Genomic DNA, 17,921 nt, shown 5'->3' with positions numbered 1-17,921 from the left:
AAGTTCATGCCTCGGCTGCAGCTAGATATACCATATCCAAAAACTACACAATAAAAACAGTATTATTATCACATAATTATGCGTAAATTAATAGAACAGTTCCTCTTTTCATAGACAGCACTTATGAGGTGAAAGCTTTTGTCCTTTGTTGATTTTCCTCATCAAAAGGAATCCAAGAGAATTAGTAATAAAAATGACTTGCTCCAGTCCTTCTCATTTATTATAATGCAGTTTGTGACCTATTTTGCTGTTATTTTGGAATAAAATTGGAGGAATGTTGAAACATTTCAGAAGCAGAACAAGTTTAATAGCTGTGTACTTTTAAGTTTAGAAAATAAGCTCTTAAGCTTGTTGGTGTGCAGCTGAGAGTGCTGCTGCCTGAAGGAATTCAGGGCCTGAAAATGTGCAGCACGGATGGCTATTCTAAGTATTCTTAAGATTTGAAAATCTGAATGCAAGAATATGACAAAAAGCAAGGTCGTGCTTGAAGAGTCTCTTAACTTTGTTCAATGCACTGTTTTGTTTCTCCTCTCATCTACCTTTACATAAATTGCTTTTGGCAATTGTCTGGCTCACTCTGACCGAACAGGTGCAGGTGGACCACCTTGCATTTCGCTTCATTTGCTTCTCTCTGTGTGTTTCTCTCACTCCAGGTAAGAAAAGAGTGGGAAGAGGCCGATCGCCAGGCTAAGAACCTGCCCAAGGCTGAGAGGCAGACATTGATCCAGGTAAGACACTGATCCTTCCCCTTGGGAGTCCTCCCTTTTTCTCCCTTTGTTTGGGTGAGATATGACGGCTTACAGGCCCTGGGTCCCTCACTCCCCGTGCCATTAAAGATCCCTTTTCCCTGGCTGCTCTATCTTTATCACTCTAAGTCTAAATTAGGGCACTGTCTGAATTGGGAGACTTCTAAATGAGTCCCCAACTCCCTTGACAAGCCTGAGAGGCGCATGAGTGAAACCGAGAGCTATCTTTTTCTTTTTTAAGTAGAGGTTGAAAGAGCTCTGTTGTGCCATACTGTTTAAAGTGCATTTACATATTTATATATGTTTATGATTTGGTTTATAGCACTTCCAAGCCATGGTGGAGTCCCTGGAGGAGGAGGCAGCCAGTGAGAAGCAGCAGCTGGTAGAGACTCACCTGGCCCGGGTGGAGGCCATGCTGAATGACCGCCGCCGTCTGGCCCTGGAAAACTACCTGGCTGCCCTGCAGGCCGACCCCCCCAGGGTAAACACCACACACCAGCCTCTTTTACCCTCACCTCTCTCCATCTGTTTATTGTTTTTCCTGCCCTCAGTCGATGTGCACACACATTTCTTTGAGACACTACTCATGGCCTGTGGCTAATCTCATATTCTGTCAAAAGACCCTCTGCCAACTTGCAATTCATCATGAGGAGAATGGATTACTGCAGCCAGAAAAACACACATACCGAAATCCTCCGTGAGCACAAAGTCAATCACATTTGAACCTTCAGTTATAATCCCTGCATCGTGTTTGTTTTAATTCCTCTTATCTAATAGTCTTTTGATCCTTTTGCCAGCACAGAGTTTTGCACTCCGTATGAAGGTGCTGGTCAACTCTTTTACCACCAGTGTTACCCAAAAATAATTAATTATTTCTGTTTTGTACTCGCTTTAAAATGTAAGAATGTTGCCTGACTCGAGAGCAGTCGTTTCTTATCCTGCTTCAGTTACACTTCTAATATTGGTAATTGCATCATCTGTGGTGTAATGCTATTTTAGTAGGACCTGCGGAAGATTTAATGTCATGTTATATGCAGTGGATGATTTACACCTCACATTTGACACCGTTCTTGTCATTCTTCTGCTCAGATATAAGAAGGTGGGGAAAAGGGAATAATTTTGATGTTATTTTTCATCTTTAGAAGCACAAACTGTGCTTATATCTAACAGGAGGCTCCCCACTGAGTAGGTAGGGTCATATCCTTTCATCATTTTATCATCTGAAATCAAATAAAACTGAATCTGATTAAATCTGAGTCCAATGAAAAATAAAGTGAAAGGGGATGAGAACAATAAATGTCGCTTTCTAGATAACGATAAAATGAGAAGAGAGGTACAATTAATTGATACGACTTCAGAGAATAAAAATGCTGTTATGCAACTTTCATTCACGTAAGACAGAAATATTACATAATATATAGCGTTTACACAGTTACGAGGCTGTGTTTTACCACCCAGCTCTACTAACCACTCCTCTTCTTCCCACCCCATGTCCTCCTCAGCCCCACCGCATCCTGCAGGCCCTGAGAAGGTACGTCCGCGCCGAGAACAAAGACCGCCAGCACACCATCCGCCACTACCAGCACGTCCTGGCTGTGGATCCTGAGAAGGCTGCTCAGATGAAGTCACAGGTCAGTTTCTTCATCCTGATTTGACATTGGTGACAAAATGCCCTTTACAAGTGCGCAAAGCCCAAGGTTATTCTTTTTTATGTTTATTGCTGTATTTGTAGACATATACAATGGTACAAACAGAGACAAAGAGGGTTAGTTCAGCATATATCGAAACAAAATGGAAAAAAATGCATATTGATGCCATCAAAACACTCGATAAAACAAAAACAAAACAAAAATAAACAACTACAACTTAGATTCAAGGACTGATTGTGATAAGTTGCTGGTCTATATACTGTTTATCAGCTATGATGTGTCAGCTGGGACAAAGTTTGGTTGTGTTTGTGTTGAGTCTACATAGAAGTCATGCATCAGTTACCTTCTGAAATTCGTAATAATAACTATTTTTTACTAGTTTAGAGATCCGTCACCAAATGAGTGTGAGTAGCAGATCTTGGCTTCTTCCAGAGCAGTGAGAGTAGCAACTTCTTCTTTTAGTTTAGACAGTTTTGCTTCCTCAGGTAACACATTTATCCATCTAGATTGTTTTGGTATAAATTGTTTTGTTTTGGAGATATCAGCCGTAATGATGTCTGCCTTCTAATGAATATAATGGAACAAGATGAAAAACTCAGCATCGATAACTGCACTACACTGAACTACACCCCCAACCGCATCATCGGGCAGAAGGAATCGAGCATCTACTCAAGGACGAGAGGCTCATGCTCATGACAATGCGTAACGTAAACGTTATTGGTTTCCTCCTCAGCTGAGTTGTAACCTAACAAGCTTAGTTAGCTAGCCTCTTATCCATGAGTAGATGCACGCTTCCTTCTGCACTGTGAGAGAAAATAGTTCCTCTGTAACTCTGCTCACAACAAGGTCTGTGTATTATCTTGAGTAACTGGGTATTAACTGGGCAGTATTTCTGTAATAAGACATTACTGTTGAGTTTTTCAAATGTAACAAGCCGAGTGCCGTCTAGTTCTATAATACTGTAGAGAAGGCAGACATCATTAACAAGAAAACAATCATGATGAATAAATAGCTCTACAGGTAAGATGAAAAATATGTATGTTTGATTCTGGGGTAAACTGTCCCTTCAATTTTACTATTTGTTTTTGTCCAATCAACAGTCAAAAACTCCAAAATATTCAATTTACTATAACGTTAACAGAGAAAAGCATGAAGTCCCCACATTTAGGGAGCTGCAACCAGCAAATGTTTGACATTTTTGTTAGAATTAATTATCTCAGATTTATACAGTGAATGGATTTTCAGCTGTGTAGTCCTTTAGGTCTGAATGGTTCAATCTGGTTAATTGCTACCTGCCAATACTTGGAGGTTTTGCATCGTTCCTGAGCTACTTTCGACAATGAAGAAATACTGTATAAGAGGCTGTGTCAGTAAATCTGAAACCTCATGCCAAGCCACTCCAAGATATCACACTCCTCCTATTCCTGCTCAGACAGGGGAGAGATAATGATGTCTCAGCCTGCTCCTCTCTGCCCTGTTTCTAAGTGAGTAGGAGGTAGAAAGAGTGTGTGTCTCGCTGAGTGGAAGCCCAGGAGGAGTGAGTAGGCTTGTTTGACGGAGGGAGGGCTGCTGTTTCATTCACTTAAGCCTCAGCCGAAGATTAACATTGCGCAGGTCTTGTGTAATGCTGGACTCTGAGCCGCTGCGCAGGGATTTGGCTGGAAGCTCCTCTGTTAGATGTGCTCACCAGTGTGTGTCAGTGCCCTTCGACACCATTTATAGTTATCCTCCGACATTACAGATAACACAGCAGATGGATGAAACAACAAAGTGAGGAGGGGGGAAAGGACCGGAGGGTTACTTTTTAGATGAATCGTTGGATCTGTGCTCAGTCATGGGAAGCTAGCCTGTATTGTTACGCTCTCTCACTGTGTGTATTTGTTAAGCCTAGTCCTGGGTATTTCTTCACTCTGCAGCAAGTTCAAATCTGCATTTTCAGTTTCCGCAACTTGTTTGTGGATTTGACATGTGGCTTAGAAGTGCATTATAAAAAAATCCCTTGTAGACAGAAGGATTTCTGCGCTTTATATAACTGTGTTATGTGACTTTCTGGGGTCGTGATTTTTCTCTTTTTATTAAACCTCCAACCTGTCTGGACGAGGAGAGGTCGCCTGATGCATCGAAATCTCTGCTCTCACACGGGGACATCATGTAACCTTCATAATGAGGATTGTTTGTCAAACATCGACAGGAAGGTGCCACAGGGGCTGCAGCGTGCCTTGAATGAGAGAGGTGCATTATTGCCATCTGTTGCTGGCTCTGGTGCACTGCAGCCATGTGTTGGAAGATTAAAACAGTCAATCATCATTGTGGGAAATAAATACCAGTTACCTGCCAAGAGCTGGTCAGCTCCGTCAGTGGCTGGTAGCTTTTTATATTCTGCCAGCCAGTTTGGCAGCAGATGTGGAAATATTTCTCCTCTCTAAACATCGTATTGTTGATAGAAAAAGTGAAAGCGACCGGAGGATTTTTGGAATGCACAAGGTTTTGTGTTCAATCAAAGGAGATTGTTTTTCTACCCAAACTGTGATACAGTGGTGATCATTGATGCTGACAGGCAGTGGTTCCTGTCAAGTCAGTTCAGAGCGTCTAAACTGATTTGAATACTACATGCAGCAACTTGTTTTATGTTGGCAAGTTGGCTCGCTCTGAGCGAGTCTGAGTTCATCTTAAGAAAATATGCTCTCTACCAGGAAACACACTTCTGCTATTTTTATGGCAGATCTGTTTGTGAACATGAGCGAACATTTATATTCTGGGCAGAGATCAGCTAACTGCCTGTCCTAATATTTATACTTTATAGTCATCTCATAAAATGTAAAGTCTGTTTCTTGTTTTTACAAATTAAAAGTTCAGCCCAGAATAAAAAAGACATATTTTCCCTCTTACCTGTAGTGCTATTTAGATTGTTTTGGTGTGAGTTGAGTTTTTGAGATATGGGCTGTGGAGACGTATGCCTCTCTCAAACATAATGAAACTAGATGGCTTGTGGTGCTTAAAGGGCCAAAAAAATACATTAAAAAATCGCAGATTGATTAGGAGTATACAGGCTGCAAGGATTGTTTTTGTGCTGAAAAAGTAGCCTGCTCTTAATGTTGCTCATCAAGGGCGACACGGTTAAAAATACTGAAAAGCCTGTGTGTTTGTATTGTGATTTGTATTATGAGCTATTATTGTGCCTGCTCCAGACACATAGATGCATGACAAGCCTGGGTTCAGAGAGCTGCTGCAGGTGACAGCAGAGGAGAGGGGGAGAAAGGAAAGGAGTGTCTGGTCTCATTGGCTGTAGCTTGTTACCTTGCTCCCCGATCCGTCTGCGACTCAGCCAGATGTTTAACCTGCTGGATATCCAGCGGATGTCGGCGAAACACGGCAAGCTGTCGTGGTCCGCATCAATTCACACGTACAAATCTTCATCCGCGGAAAAGCTAAAGTCACATCTCACCCGAGGAGGACACCATTAATGTTTACATCCCTCTCTGTCACGAGCACGAGCCTGTCACCCATGAGGAGATGCACACTTGCGTCTGCACAGTAATAGTAGAAAGAAAATAGTTACTACATGAAACTGCTCATGCTGATATCCCCTAAAATTATATATTTCTGATTTAAGGGTGAATTGTTTATTGGTTTGTTTATTTTCTCTTCGTGCCGACACTTGTTTCTGAAGATAGATTTAAATCTTCTCATATCTTCTCACTACACCACCACATTTTTCCTGCTTCTCTGCACAAATCTCCAGGAAAGCCAAAGTTGTAAATCTGCGATGCTATAAGATGTCAAAACTTAACCGTAACCTAATCAGTGACAATAAGCTCAAGAGGCGTTCAGGGGGATTTTCTGGGATAAGGGTGCATTTTCTGCTTCATTAATGTCAGCTTTTAAATAAATACTGTTGGGATGAGCATTTTATACTAATAGTTGGCAAATCACTCTCTAATTAGATGTCACTGGATTAGTGTTGAAATGAAAGGATTTGTCATATGCCATAAAATTATTCTACATTCTACATCAACATTTTTAATGGACGATTTATCATTTCAAGTAATTCATTTCCCACTTCCCCAATGTAAGGATTTTAAGCTTTTTATTATCTTGTTTAATTATAAACATAATTCCATTGTATATTTAACTGTTCTTCAGACAAAATAAGCAACTGGAAGACAACACCTTGGGCTATGGGAACTTACAATGGGCATTTGTCCTTGTTTGCTGGCAATCTATAGACTAAATACATAAATTGGTTTATTGAAAAATGACATTTTTTCAGTCCTGCAGTCCTGGATATATGCAAAATCTTGAGTATTTTTGTCCTCCCAGATCATTTCCACACAGGGAGGCAGTTTCACTTTGATGTCATCATAAAAACACTGCAGGATTTCGGTTACATGACACCCTGTTTGTTCATTTTTCCAACCCCAGGTGATGACCCATCTGCGTGTGATCGAGGAGAGGATGAACCAGAGTCTATCTTTGCTCTACAAAGTACCATACGTGGCCGATGAGATTCAGGATGAAATTGGTGAGTCGGGTTCTGTCAAAAGCCCCCCTGGGTAGCTTTGAGTGGGGATGGCGTGCTGCAATAAGAATTAAGTGAAATGAAAACAGTGATGGAAATTCACACGTGTCCGACAGATATAAAGCCAATACATCACATTTTCTCCAGCCCTCAGTAAGTTTGTTTTCTTCTTTCTTCCATGTTTTTATTCTTTGTGCAAAGGGAAATACAAATATAGGAGGAGACCAGTTGACAGGCTTCAGTACTGTCCAATTATCAGAGACAAAGAGAAAAGTCTTCTTTTGTGAAAAGGGGATTTTAAACCACTTCTACTCTCTGTCTTTAAGGGTCTCTGCTCACCAGCTTTTGTTTTTACAGTAAGATCTAAAGCTGGAAACCGTACTTGGAATATATTCATCTCCAGTGGTACAATTTAAGACAGGCAGCGTCCGGCACATTTCATGATTTTCTTTTGTTTCCACTGGTTCATTAAAGGAACCATAGCATGGTGTTGCAGTGCAGATTAAAGTGGAGCGGGTGCAGTGACAGAACTGGGTCACAGCTTTCACTATGCAGCATCCTGTTGGGAGATGTGCAGATTTACACGGAAAATAGCTCTCAGAAAAATACTAATTGGTAGTTAGCAGGAATGGGAGCAGACGTCTCGTGCAGCAGTAGCTCTGTTTGAAAAGGATGTTAACAGTAATTGGTGAAACTCTCATTTTGCACATTGCTGCCATGTTCCAGGTTGACAGGTGTTGGCATGGGCCAGGTCGTCTCATAGTTTGTTTGTTTTTTGCACTTTTTCTGCAGACGAGCTTCTCCAGGAGCAGAAAGCTGACATGGACCAGTTCCTGTCGTCTATCTCTGAGTCACAGCCAGACGTCACCGTGTCGTCAGAGGAGAGTGTGGAAGTCCTCGTGTCTGAGGGAAAACCCTACCGGCCCTTCCAGGTCACATCCTTGGGGTCCCGTTCAGAGCCAGAGGGTGAGCAGCTCCCTGCCTCAGACACACTCACAAGAATCATCATGAACAACACCATGGTTGTGTGGACAACAATAGGTCGTACACATAAGGCTTTCTGAAGGACGTTGGTGACGAAGCATGCCAGAACTGTTGCACAGTGAGGGAGAATAGGTTTACAATGTGTTTTATGCCGATGCAAATATGCTGTGGAGCCATGGGTTTGGCCTTATCTGTGCCTGCACAGTTCCCCGTGGCCTAGCTTTCAACGCAGCTCTACTGAAGTTCAGATAAATGCACAAAGCCTCAGGCTTTGGTACTGAGCTGGAGCCAAAAGCTTAGGGGGAAAATGAGCAGTTATGGTTCCCCTCTTTGTCACATTTGTGCCAAACAAAAGATTGAATCCTCAAGGAGAGAAAAAAGTGACAGATGGAACGCTTCCAACAAGATGGAAGGCAAATTACAAGTAAATCCCCAAGGAACATTTAATATACACGCCAACACCCCAGAGGGCTTAGACAGAGCTAGCCAATGTTGAAACGGCTCCCTTTCTGAGTTTGGTTATATCTCAAATTTATTTTCGGACTCCTCCCTGCTGGACTCTTTTCCTAATCAATTAACACAGCTTGATAATCCTGCCTTTTCTCTTCTCACCTAAGTTTTCTCTCTTCTCTCCTTCCCCTTTTTTGTTCTTTTTTCTGTTGCTCATTTCTAATGCCAAGGCGATCTATCAGACTCCCCACGTGCCTTCAAGAAAGGTTGGTGCCTCTGTTGCGTCTTGTTTTTCTGCCCCCCTCCTCATATCCCAAGCCATTCCCATCTACTATTTTGTTCCACTCTTCTCCTTTCCCTTGCAGTTTGGGATCCTCTCTCTCCCACCATTTCTATTTTATCAGAAGCCATCTGGTGGTTAATTTTCTGCTTTTTTTGATGACTCATATGGGCTGCGTGGTTGGGTTTCAGTTGCTCTTGTGCTTTTCATCATACTGGGATTATCACCTCATACTGAATAGCAAAGTCAGTGGCTTCTAAGTGTGATAGAGATAGGTCACAGCCAGCTCCCGTCTCAGAGAGACTCTTCAGTCGTGTGTCTGCTGTCATCCCGTCCTCAGTACATTTGTCAAAGCACCCTGCTTAATTATTCCCCCACCCACCGGCTCATTCCCCTCTTCCTGATAGGAGCTGTGTGATTTAGTGGCCCTGTCTGAGGCTCAGTGTTTCCGCTGCTGACCCACAGCCCAGTCCAAATTGGCCCAATTTGTTCTCCAGGACCTGAGACAGGGATGTGGTTACGTCACCTGTTCTGTCTGATCTGGGCTTAACCTTTTGATCTTACTCAGTGAACACAGACACACCTGCTTCTAATTGTTGAATCTAAATTATATTTAAATTATATATTGCTTATATGAAAATTGATGCGCAAACTCCCCTGCTGTTTTTCCCATAGAGCTTTGTCCCTCTTTATGTGCTGTTGGTTTTGCATTTTACTTGTTCAACCGACAGTTGAACTGCAACTAGAGGCCTTGACAGCCTGGCAATTCTTGGTTGAAGTACCTTGAAAGTCCTTGAAAAGTGCTTGAATTTTACTCCTAAAAAGCTGTACAAACCCTGGGATTAATCTGTCCATTATTTTCCATCGATCTACAACCTTTTAAATGTCAGGGAATAGTGAAAAATATCTCCCATGTCGATTTCCAACGCTCCACTACTAATTTAGTATTCTAAAATAGATAATAGATAAGACAGAAAATCTAATCTAATTGATTAATAGATTAACTGTTTCAGCTCTTTTTCAAGTCCACTCAGAAGAGTAGGTCATGTTGCTCACATAGAGGTCACTCCCATTGTGCTGTGTGTCATTGTGGCTGGCTGCGACACTGTGCGCACCCTGCAGTACCATCTGATATCCTGCCAGAGTTTCAGACGTCACTTCTGCACAGCGAAGCTTGTAAACACACATCATTGTTCCACGCTTAATCCGAAGGCAATTGTACTAATCTTAAGCGTTTGGCAGCAGCGGACAATAAGCCGTCAGCAGACTCATCGCTGCTGTACATTGTCCAGGACCCTGCCCTCACTGCCTCACTCGCTCTCGCTCCTCTGTTCTTGATTTATTCATGGCATATCTGCTGTGTGTATATTAATAGATCCTATGCCTATTTGAAAACCATCAGTCTAACATGCATATTTGACACTCTGGCCCAGTTTCTTAGCTCAGCCACTTAGTGAGACTCTTTAAAAAATGATTATCTGTTAAAATCTAAAGGGACGTTGGAGGAATTTGTAGATGAAGAACTACACTGATGCAGAGTCGAGGTATTCAAAATGCCAGGATGATTCATAATTGTTGAGAGGTGTTTAATTTAGTGAGTCAATGCATGTTTACAGAGGAATCTCAGCTGTATGCAAAACACCACTTTGACAAGGCCTTTGTAGAAAATGTAAGGTCAGTGTCATGTTGGCTTCACAGTGCTCACACTGTGCTGAATGGAAGAAAGGGCTTTGTTGTCACCCGTGCACAGAGGAGACTGAGGCGACAGTTGTGTGGAAAAAGAGCTGGATGGCCTTGCACAGCTATCCACCATCAATACCACCATCCCTGTTTGTTTGTTTGTTTGTGCTGCTCTGCTGTTATTGACTGTGCCCCTTCACCTCCCGCAGGCTCCGCCATGTCTGGTTTGGATGGTCTGATAGGCGCTGAGGAGAGAATCATCAACAGCAAACCCAAGATCAGCAACAATGTGGTAAGAGTTTCGATTTGACTTTATCATCCTGTTTGTGGCTCTAAGCTTTTCTAACTTGCTCAACACATGAACTGAGAGCAGCATTGTTAAAGCAAAAACACAGGAGAAAATGTGGAAAGATACTAAATCAAACTCTCTGTGTTAAATAACCAATAGGGCTGCAACGAACAAGTCTTTTTATTATCAATTAATCTGCTGATTATTTTTCACAGTTAATCGATTAGTCTGTAAAATGTCTAAAGTTGCAAGCAAACCCCTGCACACTGTCTAACTTGCAACTAGACCTTCATCAGGCCAAAAAAATAATGTATAAAACTATTTCATTATTTTAAAAAATGCTCATCACAATTTCCCCGAGCCCAAAGTGACGTCTTCAGATCTTCTTTTGTCCAACCAGCAGTCCAAAAACCAAAGACTCAAATGCAATTGTTTGACATTCTTGCTTGAAAAATGACTGAAACAGTTATTTTATTATCAAATTCTTGGCATTTTGTCGACTAATCGATTAATCATTGCAGCATTATAGATAACTATCTTGACAGTTCAGCTTCATTACCACAACCTCAACTTTACTGATGGTTGATATTGAGCGCTTTCACATAGCTCTCTTAAGTTCAGCTTTTAATGAGTCAGATTATTCCAGTAACTATGTTGTCATAGTTACAACTATCTCACACTGGGCTATTTGCGTGTCTCTTTATGGCCTCTGCCAACCGACCCTCATTCAGATCAACTCCACGCTTTGTTCGGCAGTCATCGCATGCTACTTTTCTTTGCCAGACTCACCATTCCTCCTCATGGATTTTCAAATGATGCTTGGCTGCTGAATGTGTGCTGTGTTTCGCATGCTAATCCAACACCATCTGCAAAACTGTGTTATTTGTGTGTGTGAATATGAGTCATGCAAGTTTTTGTATGCATGCATGTTTCTTTTTTTTCTTTTCTTTTTTTTTTTGGAAATGCTAGTCTTCTAAGACGGAGCAATCTGAGGTTAAAAATAACAAACGGTGGCGACACCTCAAATGTCAATCGTGACTGTTTTACTGTGAGAAACAGACTCTGGACTGCTCTGTCTCTACAAACAGCAGATTTTGTTTCTGCCGTCTGAACACACCCACTTCCACTCACAGCGCTTCTTCTGTAGATTAGAGCTCTCAGTAATGAGCGGCTGACAGTCTGTTTAGATCGACATGTTAACTGTGTGCCTAGAAGAGAGTCTGTTGTTGATGCTTGCAAACCCCCTCCCTCTCTCCTTCCAGTTTGTACAAGACAGCTCCAAGTGTATCATCACCCAAACACAGATAATCCTTACAGTTTACTTCGCTGCACATTCACAGCCTCTCGCTCTCCGCCTGCATATCTCTCTCTCTCTCCTTTTCCCTATCTATCTATCTATCTATCTCACACACACACACACACACACAAACACGATCGCATACACACACTGTGGTGAGTGTAACCTGGGCTCCCCCGTCTGTGTTGACAGGTGATTGATGAGTCTCTGGATGTTAAAGAAGTGGTTTACAGTGCAGAGAGAGTCAGCGTTATGCATGATGATGAGCTGGTGAGTATAGCGGCGCCCTCCACAGGGCTCTCTGGGGAACTGTAGCTATCAGTAGTGGGGAGAAGATGAAAGAAGGAGGGAGTGTGGGAGTGTGCAAAGATACCCGATCTGCAGCTGATAACTGTGAAAAAAAAGAAAGAAAAACACAGCTCTGGATCAGACCCTGAATCCCCTCTCTTGTTTTTCTGTTCAGGCTAATATGTTTTGGTTATTTCTGCATGGGTGCATGTTTGTTATGTGAATGTATCTGAATGTACACATTGGAAATCTCAGTTCATACGATGAATGTTAATCCACGCAAACTGAGTGTGCTCAGTTTATGTGTGAAAACAAGCAGTTAAAAAAAAATCCCCAGTGGCTGTTGACATATGATTAGTGTGTGTCATATGTGCCAGATTTACATTGTGAGGATGAGTATAGGTGACTCTGGTTGTGTATATATATATATATATATATATATATACGAAAATAGGCCAAGATATTACACAGTCTTCACAAAGACACTTTTCATGCATGTGTACACACACATTCACAAGTCAATCATGCTGCAAAAAGGGATGCTGTCCCTGCGTCACTGTGATTTGATTAAATAATCTAAGAATAACAGCTTAATTCTCTTCTAGTTACTTCATCTCCCATTTCAAAACTACTTTGAGGAAGATTGATCTCCTTATTTTTCCTTGTAAATAAATTACTGGCTCATATTTTGAAGGGAAATTCTTCTAGGTGTCAGCCTCAGAGCTAATCTTGTATCTTTCCATTATGACTATTGATCGTGAAAACAATTTACTCTCCGCCTTCGCTGCAGATATTTAGGAACACAGATTCCAGCAAGAACAATATTGATCAGGCCGAGGAGTGCAAGCAATACAGATTTCCCAAAAAATTCAAATTAAATGAAATCATTGCGAACAGAAAACTAAAAGTAAACTGTAGCTTTGGAAATTAATTGCACAGCATAGCAGATCCACTTTCAGGTCAACGTGACTGGCTTCTGTATTTGTGTGTGGATGCTGGGATGTTTACATTGTTCCTCATTCAGACCAAATCAGGAATTGCTGCAATTAGTGCAGGTTTGTGGAGGAAACAACTGGCAGAGTATCATTGTTTGGTTCACGAACTCCGTCTAGATAGCGCCTGGTTTCCAGCTCCAGACCTGGGAGTAACTACTCTTAAAGAGAGGCTTTCTCCAGAGTATTTTTCCTTCCGTGCTGGTGCAGTCTCCTGGCAGCACGATGTTGTTCAAGGCACCAAGCAACGTAACAAACACTCGGTGCAATTAGGCTGACCTCTGAATGTTTCTGCATTGTCTTATTTCAGCCTATATGACTGAGTATTTGTTTCACCCTGATGTGGAAAGTGTCATGTCAACCAGCGCTTATAACAAAACTAGAAAAACCTCCATTAGTCTTAGTATTATAGTGGTAGGCTATATTTATAGTGTCATGTATTTAATTTTGTGTTAACTGTTTGAACAACAAATCTGTTGACGAGCCAGTCTGACTGTTGGGCTGCATTTCTCAAAAATCTGTTTCTCTTACCTCCAACCGTTTCACTCCCCAGACTTAAAATGAACGGGAGGACTGACACCTTTAGCTGGTGTACATGTTAGGGCGGGAGCAGCAAACACAAGAAGGTAGTTTGTATCCGCAAGTTTCCAGATGGCGTGAAGATCAATGTTTAGTACAGTTATTAATGTTGTCATGATTATTGGTCATAATGGAAATGAAGAATATGAAAATAAGACGCAGATTAACAAATGCTGGAATTTCCATTTAAAAAGGGTTCATTGGTTGACATACATTTTTAGATGGCCGGAGAGGAGCTTTATTAAGATATTCAAATAACGGCGCGATAACAACAGTTTAAACGTCTATTCAGCATAAGAAAACAACCTGCTTAAAGTAACTAGTACAGTACTGTGTACGAGACCTTCATTATAACAGCAAAGACAACTTGACAGTGTCTCTTTTAGTAGTGCACATGCTTGGCAGGTATTGTCTCCTCACTGTTGCTTTCCCTGTCTCCCTCTCACCTGTTCTCCCTGTTAGGAGTCCTACCGCCCCCTGGGAGAGGACTTCAGCTTCGGGAGCAGTGCACTCATTGGCTTGTTGGTGATCGCGGTGGCCATAGCAACTGTGATTGTGATCAGTCTGGTGCTTTTGAGGAAGAGGCAATACGGCACCATCAGTCACGGCATCGTGGAGGTAAGCCACCTGTTATTTTGAGCAGTGGGGCGTGAGGACTTTGGGCAGACAGTGTAAATTGCACACATCCGTACTCTCTGCGAGCTGCTATCCATCTAAAGTGTCAGATTAGATTTAATTATGAGGCGTATGTAAATGGGGAAAATTGAATTATTGTCCCTGCAGCATGTTGTGTCTTGTGGAGTAGAGTCGCCCTTGTTGAGGTTAGCCATTATGTGTCTGTCTCACAGGTTGACCCCATGCTGACACCAGAGGAACGCCACCTCAGCAAGATGCAGAACCACGGCTACGAAAACCCCACCTACAAATATCTGGAGCAGATGCAGATCTAACCAGAGCCTGCACGGGGCGCTATGGAGTCTGACAGAGGACGGCGACCGAGGGGGAACATACTACTGACCAATAACATATGCTATTGTTAAAAGAATCATTTGCATACATCCAAACTCCATTTACTGGTTTGTTCAAAACAATCCTTAAATAATGCTACTACTTCTACTACTGCTACTATTGTACTATAGAGCTCTTTTTGATCATGTTTCTTTTGAAAAAGGTGATGTATCTGCCATTTTGCATATTACGGAAAATGTGATTCTGCAGATTTCTCTGTAATTATCAATACAGCTATCTCAGATCAAGATGTATAACATTTCTTCGGACATTTTCTTTATTTTTTTGAAAAAGTGAAATGCAAATCAAGCAAAATTTAAATGTTTTCGAGTGGCCATCATCAAACCGGCATACCAGACAGACACTACGCCTCAGTTTTCCATCATGCAAGTGTCATTCATGCAGTTTCTGATGGTTTTCTCCAAATGAATTGGTGTTTTATTTTGTTCTTATTCCTCTCAATAGATTGCTTGTATATGAAGGTTCTTTGTACCAATTAAAAATGTATAGTGAAACAACAAATGAGAAAAAAATGAAATCATGAATTATTTACTTTCTGTTCTTTGTTATGATAACAGACAAAATATACATATACAGTTTAAATATATATATAAGAGTAGATGTTTTTATTCCACCTTTTTTTCCCAGGAAAGAGGTTATAAGTCGGTTTAGGCTTCTTAGCGTGGCGGTCATGAGTTGTGTTTGCAGGCACACTGTTAGAGAGAGTCAGGGTAGGTGAAGGTGTGCACAGACCCCCAGCTCAAACACATCACACAAAACCTACTCTTACTAAGTGAATGTGATAATATATCCCCTTCTACACACACAAACACAACCTTTCATCAGTAGGGAAACATGGATAGATTACCTATGTGTTACATAGTTGAATGTACTGGGGAAGCTTTTTTTTCCATACTATGTACCTGACAGGTTCCTATGTGGCTTTGTTTTAAAGGCACTGTCACAGACATTGTGACAGTGAGTGTTGATTACATACCACAAACTGACAAACAAGTGTTGTTTTTTTTGGTTTCTTGTTTGTTATTTTTTATGCACAAATCATCTGAAGCAAGTACCAGAAATGCTACTTTGAAAACAAACCTTTGGGATGATGTAGACACACGCTAATAGAGCAACTGTAGGGCAGTCTGACAGATCAAAACAGGGCCGGCCCGGTGGCGCAAAGCATAAAAATATAAGCAGCTGCTTGGGGCCCGTCTACCACCAGGGGGCCCCTGAATGAAGTACAAATGTACAATAAATGATGGATTTTGGGGTACTATAACTAAGTTTGAGCTCACAACAAATGCAAAACAATTGAAAAAAAGTTTTTCTTAACCTGCATATACCAAATTGGGGATTGTAACAAATAATTTGATGGGAACTCAGACTTTTACCAGAACAAATTTTGCAATCTGGATGCCCTGAAAGGCTTGGGCCGGCCCTGAATCAATGCCAACTGAAGACAGCTCGGAGCTGGAGGGCTGTGCAGGCAGACAGAGACACGCAGAAAGACAAGGCTTGGAGAGCTGGTTTCTGATAAAAGCAAATTTGTGTATTTTTACAGATAGAGAATGACACAAACAAGTAAACTGAATCCTAGAGTCCTTTTTTCTCTCTCTCTCTTAGTATTGTCTTTGTATGCCTGTATAGTTGATGTTGCAATCATGGCTTTTTTCCGGAGGATTACCTGTGGTGTGCATTGTTCTTATATGAAATGATATGATATATATTTTTAAGTTTGTTTTCTTGTTTTCTATTTTTTCTCTTCCTGTGACAGTATCTCTGTATGTGACTGTCTCACTATGCACCCAAAACGGCTTCAATCTTGTAACTGCCTGCCTGATTGTGGGAGGGGACTGGGAACTAATATATGATGCATATTAGTGATTTAAAAAAAAAACTATTTGATTGACACCAATGGAAACAGATTTATGGTTACAGGGGGGATACACATCAATAAACTCACAACTTCCATATGGATGTGTCGTGCTTTCATAGTTACACACATATTCACACGCATGGTTATACTGTATATTTTAGGTCAAACGATTATTGGCCTGCGCACTTATCGGATAAGACATTTATTATTTTTTTATTATCATAATCAGGTTTTTTTTTAGATTGATGATCAAATAAATACATTTAATTATGTGCTACTTTCGCTCTGATGCAGCATGCAATCTGCAAAGTTACTAGTAACTAAAGTTATTACATAAATGTAGTGGAGGGGAAGTATAAAGTGACAGATAATGAAAATACTCAAATAAAGTACTGTACAAGTAACTCAAAGTTCTAGTTAAGTACAGCACTGGAGTAAATCTACTTAGTTACATTCCATCACTGTGTTTGGTAGATGAAATATCACTAAAATAGAAAGAAGAAGAAATGCACAGCACAATTTTTCAAAGCCTGAGCTGACAATTGTTTGATTTGTCCAATTACAGTCCAAAAATATTTAGTTTAACATAGAAGACAAAGAAATATTAACATTAGAGAAACTGGAACTAGAAGATTTTTGGCATTTATACTTGAAATAATAATAATAATAATAATAATAATGACCCTTTGTTGATCGATTAGTTAAACTAATCGTTGCAGCTCTACACAAGTGTTTGCGTGTAAAATAATTGAAATAGTGACTTTTAAAGTATTTTAATTACATGTAAATTTTCCCTCTGATGTTATTACACAAGTTCAATTTAAGTGTCACATTTAAAGCGAGGTTTTTCTTTCATGTTGAGTCAATGTAAATAAATTAAACAACTAATTAGATTTAAAGTGTGTTGGCCCCTGGTTGTGCTGCATTCAGGGGGCTACAGAATAAATAGTGCTGTCTGGTTGTATCAATCCGCCTGTGTTCAGCGGATTAACAGTCTGTATTGATTCATTTAATCGCTTCAGATTGGGGGAATTTCCGTTTCGGGGGATGCCATTTTCATAAACAGAAACCTACAGCTCATGATGACTCATCATCATCATCATCATCAGTGTATTGCACAAACAAGGCAGCATGAAGAAGACCACATGACTGATACTAAAAATAGGTGGTGTGAAACCCTCTTTATATCAATATTTGACTGTATAAAACATCTATATGATAAATATTAATATATATATGACGTTTATGTATTTTAATTCAACTGAAACTCATTGAAAT

The 17,921-nt window shown here is 40.8% G+C and overlaps 1 protein-coding gene across 1 annotated transcript in view; it reads left to right on the top strand.

Moving 5' to 3' along the window:
* Nucleotides 1-16,738, top strand: part of aplp2 (amyloid beta (A4) precursor-like protein 2) — a 62,056-nt gene extending 45,318 nt beyond the window's left edge. Inside the window, exons 9-17 of the mRNA XM_073480904.1 lie at nt 654-728; nt 1,069-1,227; nt 2,249-2,377; nt 6,818-6,917; nt 7,707-7,880; nt 10,518-10,600; nt 12,087-12,164; nt 14,216-14,371; nt 14,602-16,738. Of these exons, the coding sequence (XP_073337005.1) occupies nt 654-728; nt 1,069-1,227; nt 2,249-2,377; nt 6,818-6,917; nt 7,707-7,880; nt 10,518-10,600; nt 12,087-12,164; nt 14,216-14,371; nt 14,602-14,703 (1,056 nt within the window). The 3' untranslated portion in view covers nt 14,704-16,738. The remainder of the gene's footprint in view (nt 1-653; nt 729-1,068; nt 1,228-2,248; nt 2,378-6,817; nt 6,918-7,706; nt 7,881-10,517; nt 10,601-12,086; nt 12,165-14,215; nt 14,372-14,601) is intronic.
* The last annotated feature ends 1,183 nt before the right edge of the window (nt 16,739-17,921 follow it).

The sequence above is a fragment of the Pagrus major genome, chromosome 2 (genome assembly GCF_040436345.1).
Source record: "Pagrus major chromosome 2, Pma_NU_1.0".
NCBI classification, from domain to species: domain Eukaryota; kingdom Metazoa; phylum Chordata; class Actinopteri; order Spariformes; family Sparidae; genus Pagrus; species Pagrus major.
Note: the sequence above shows the minus strand (reverse complement) of the source record. Positions and strands in the feature narration are given on the sequence as shown.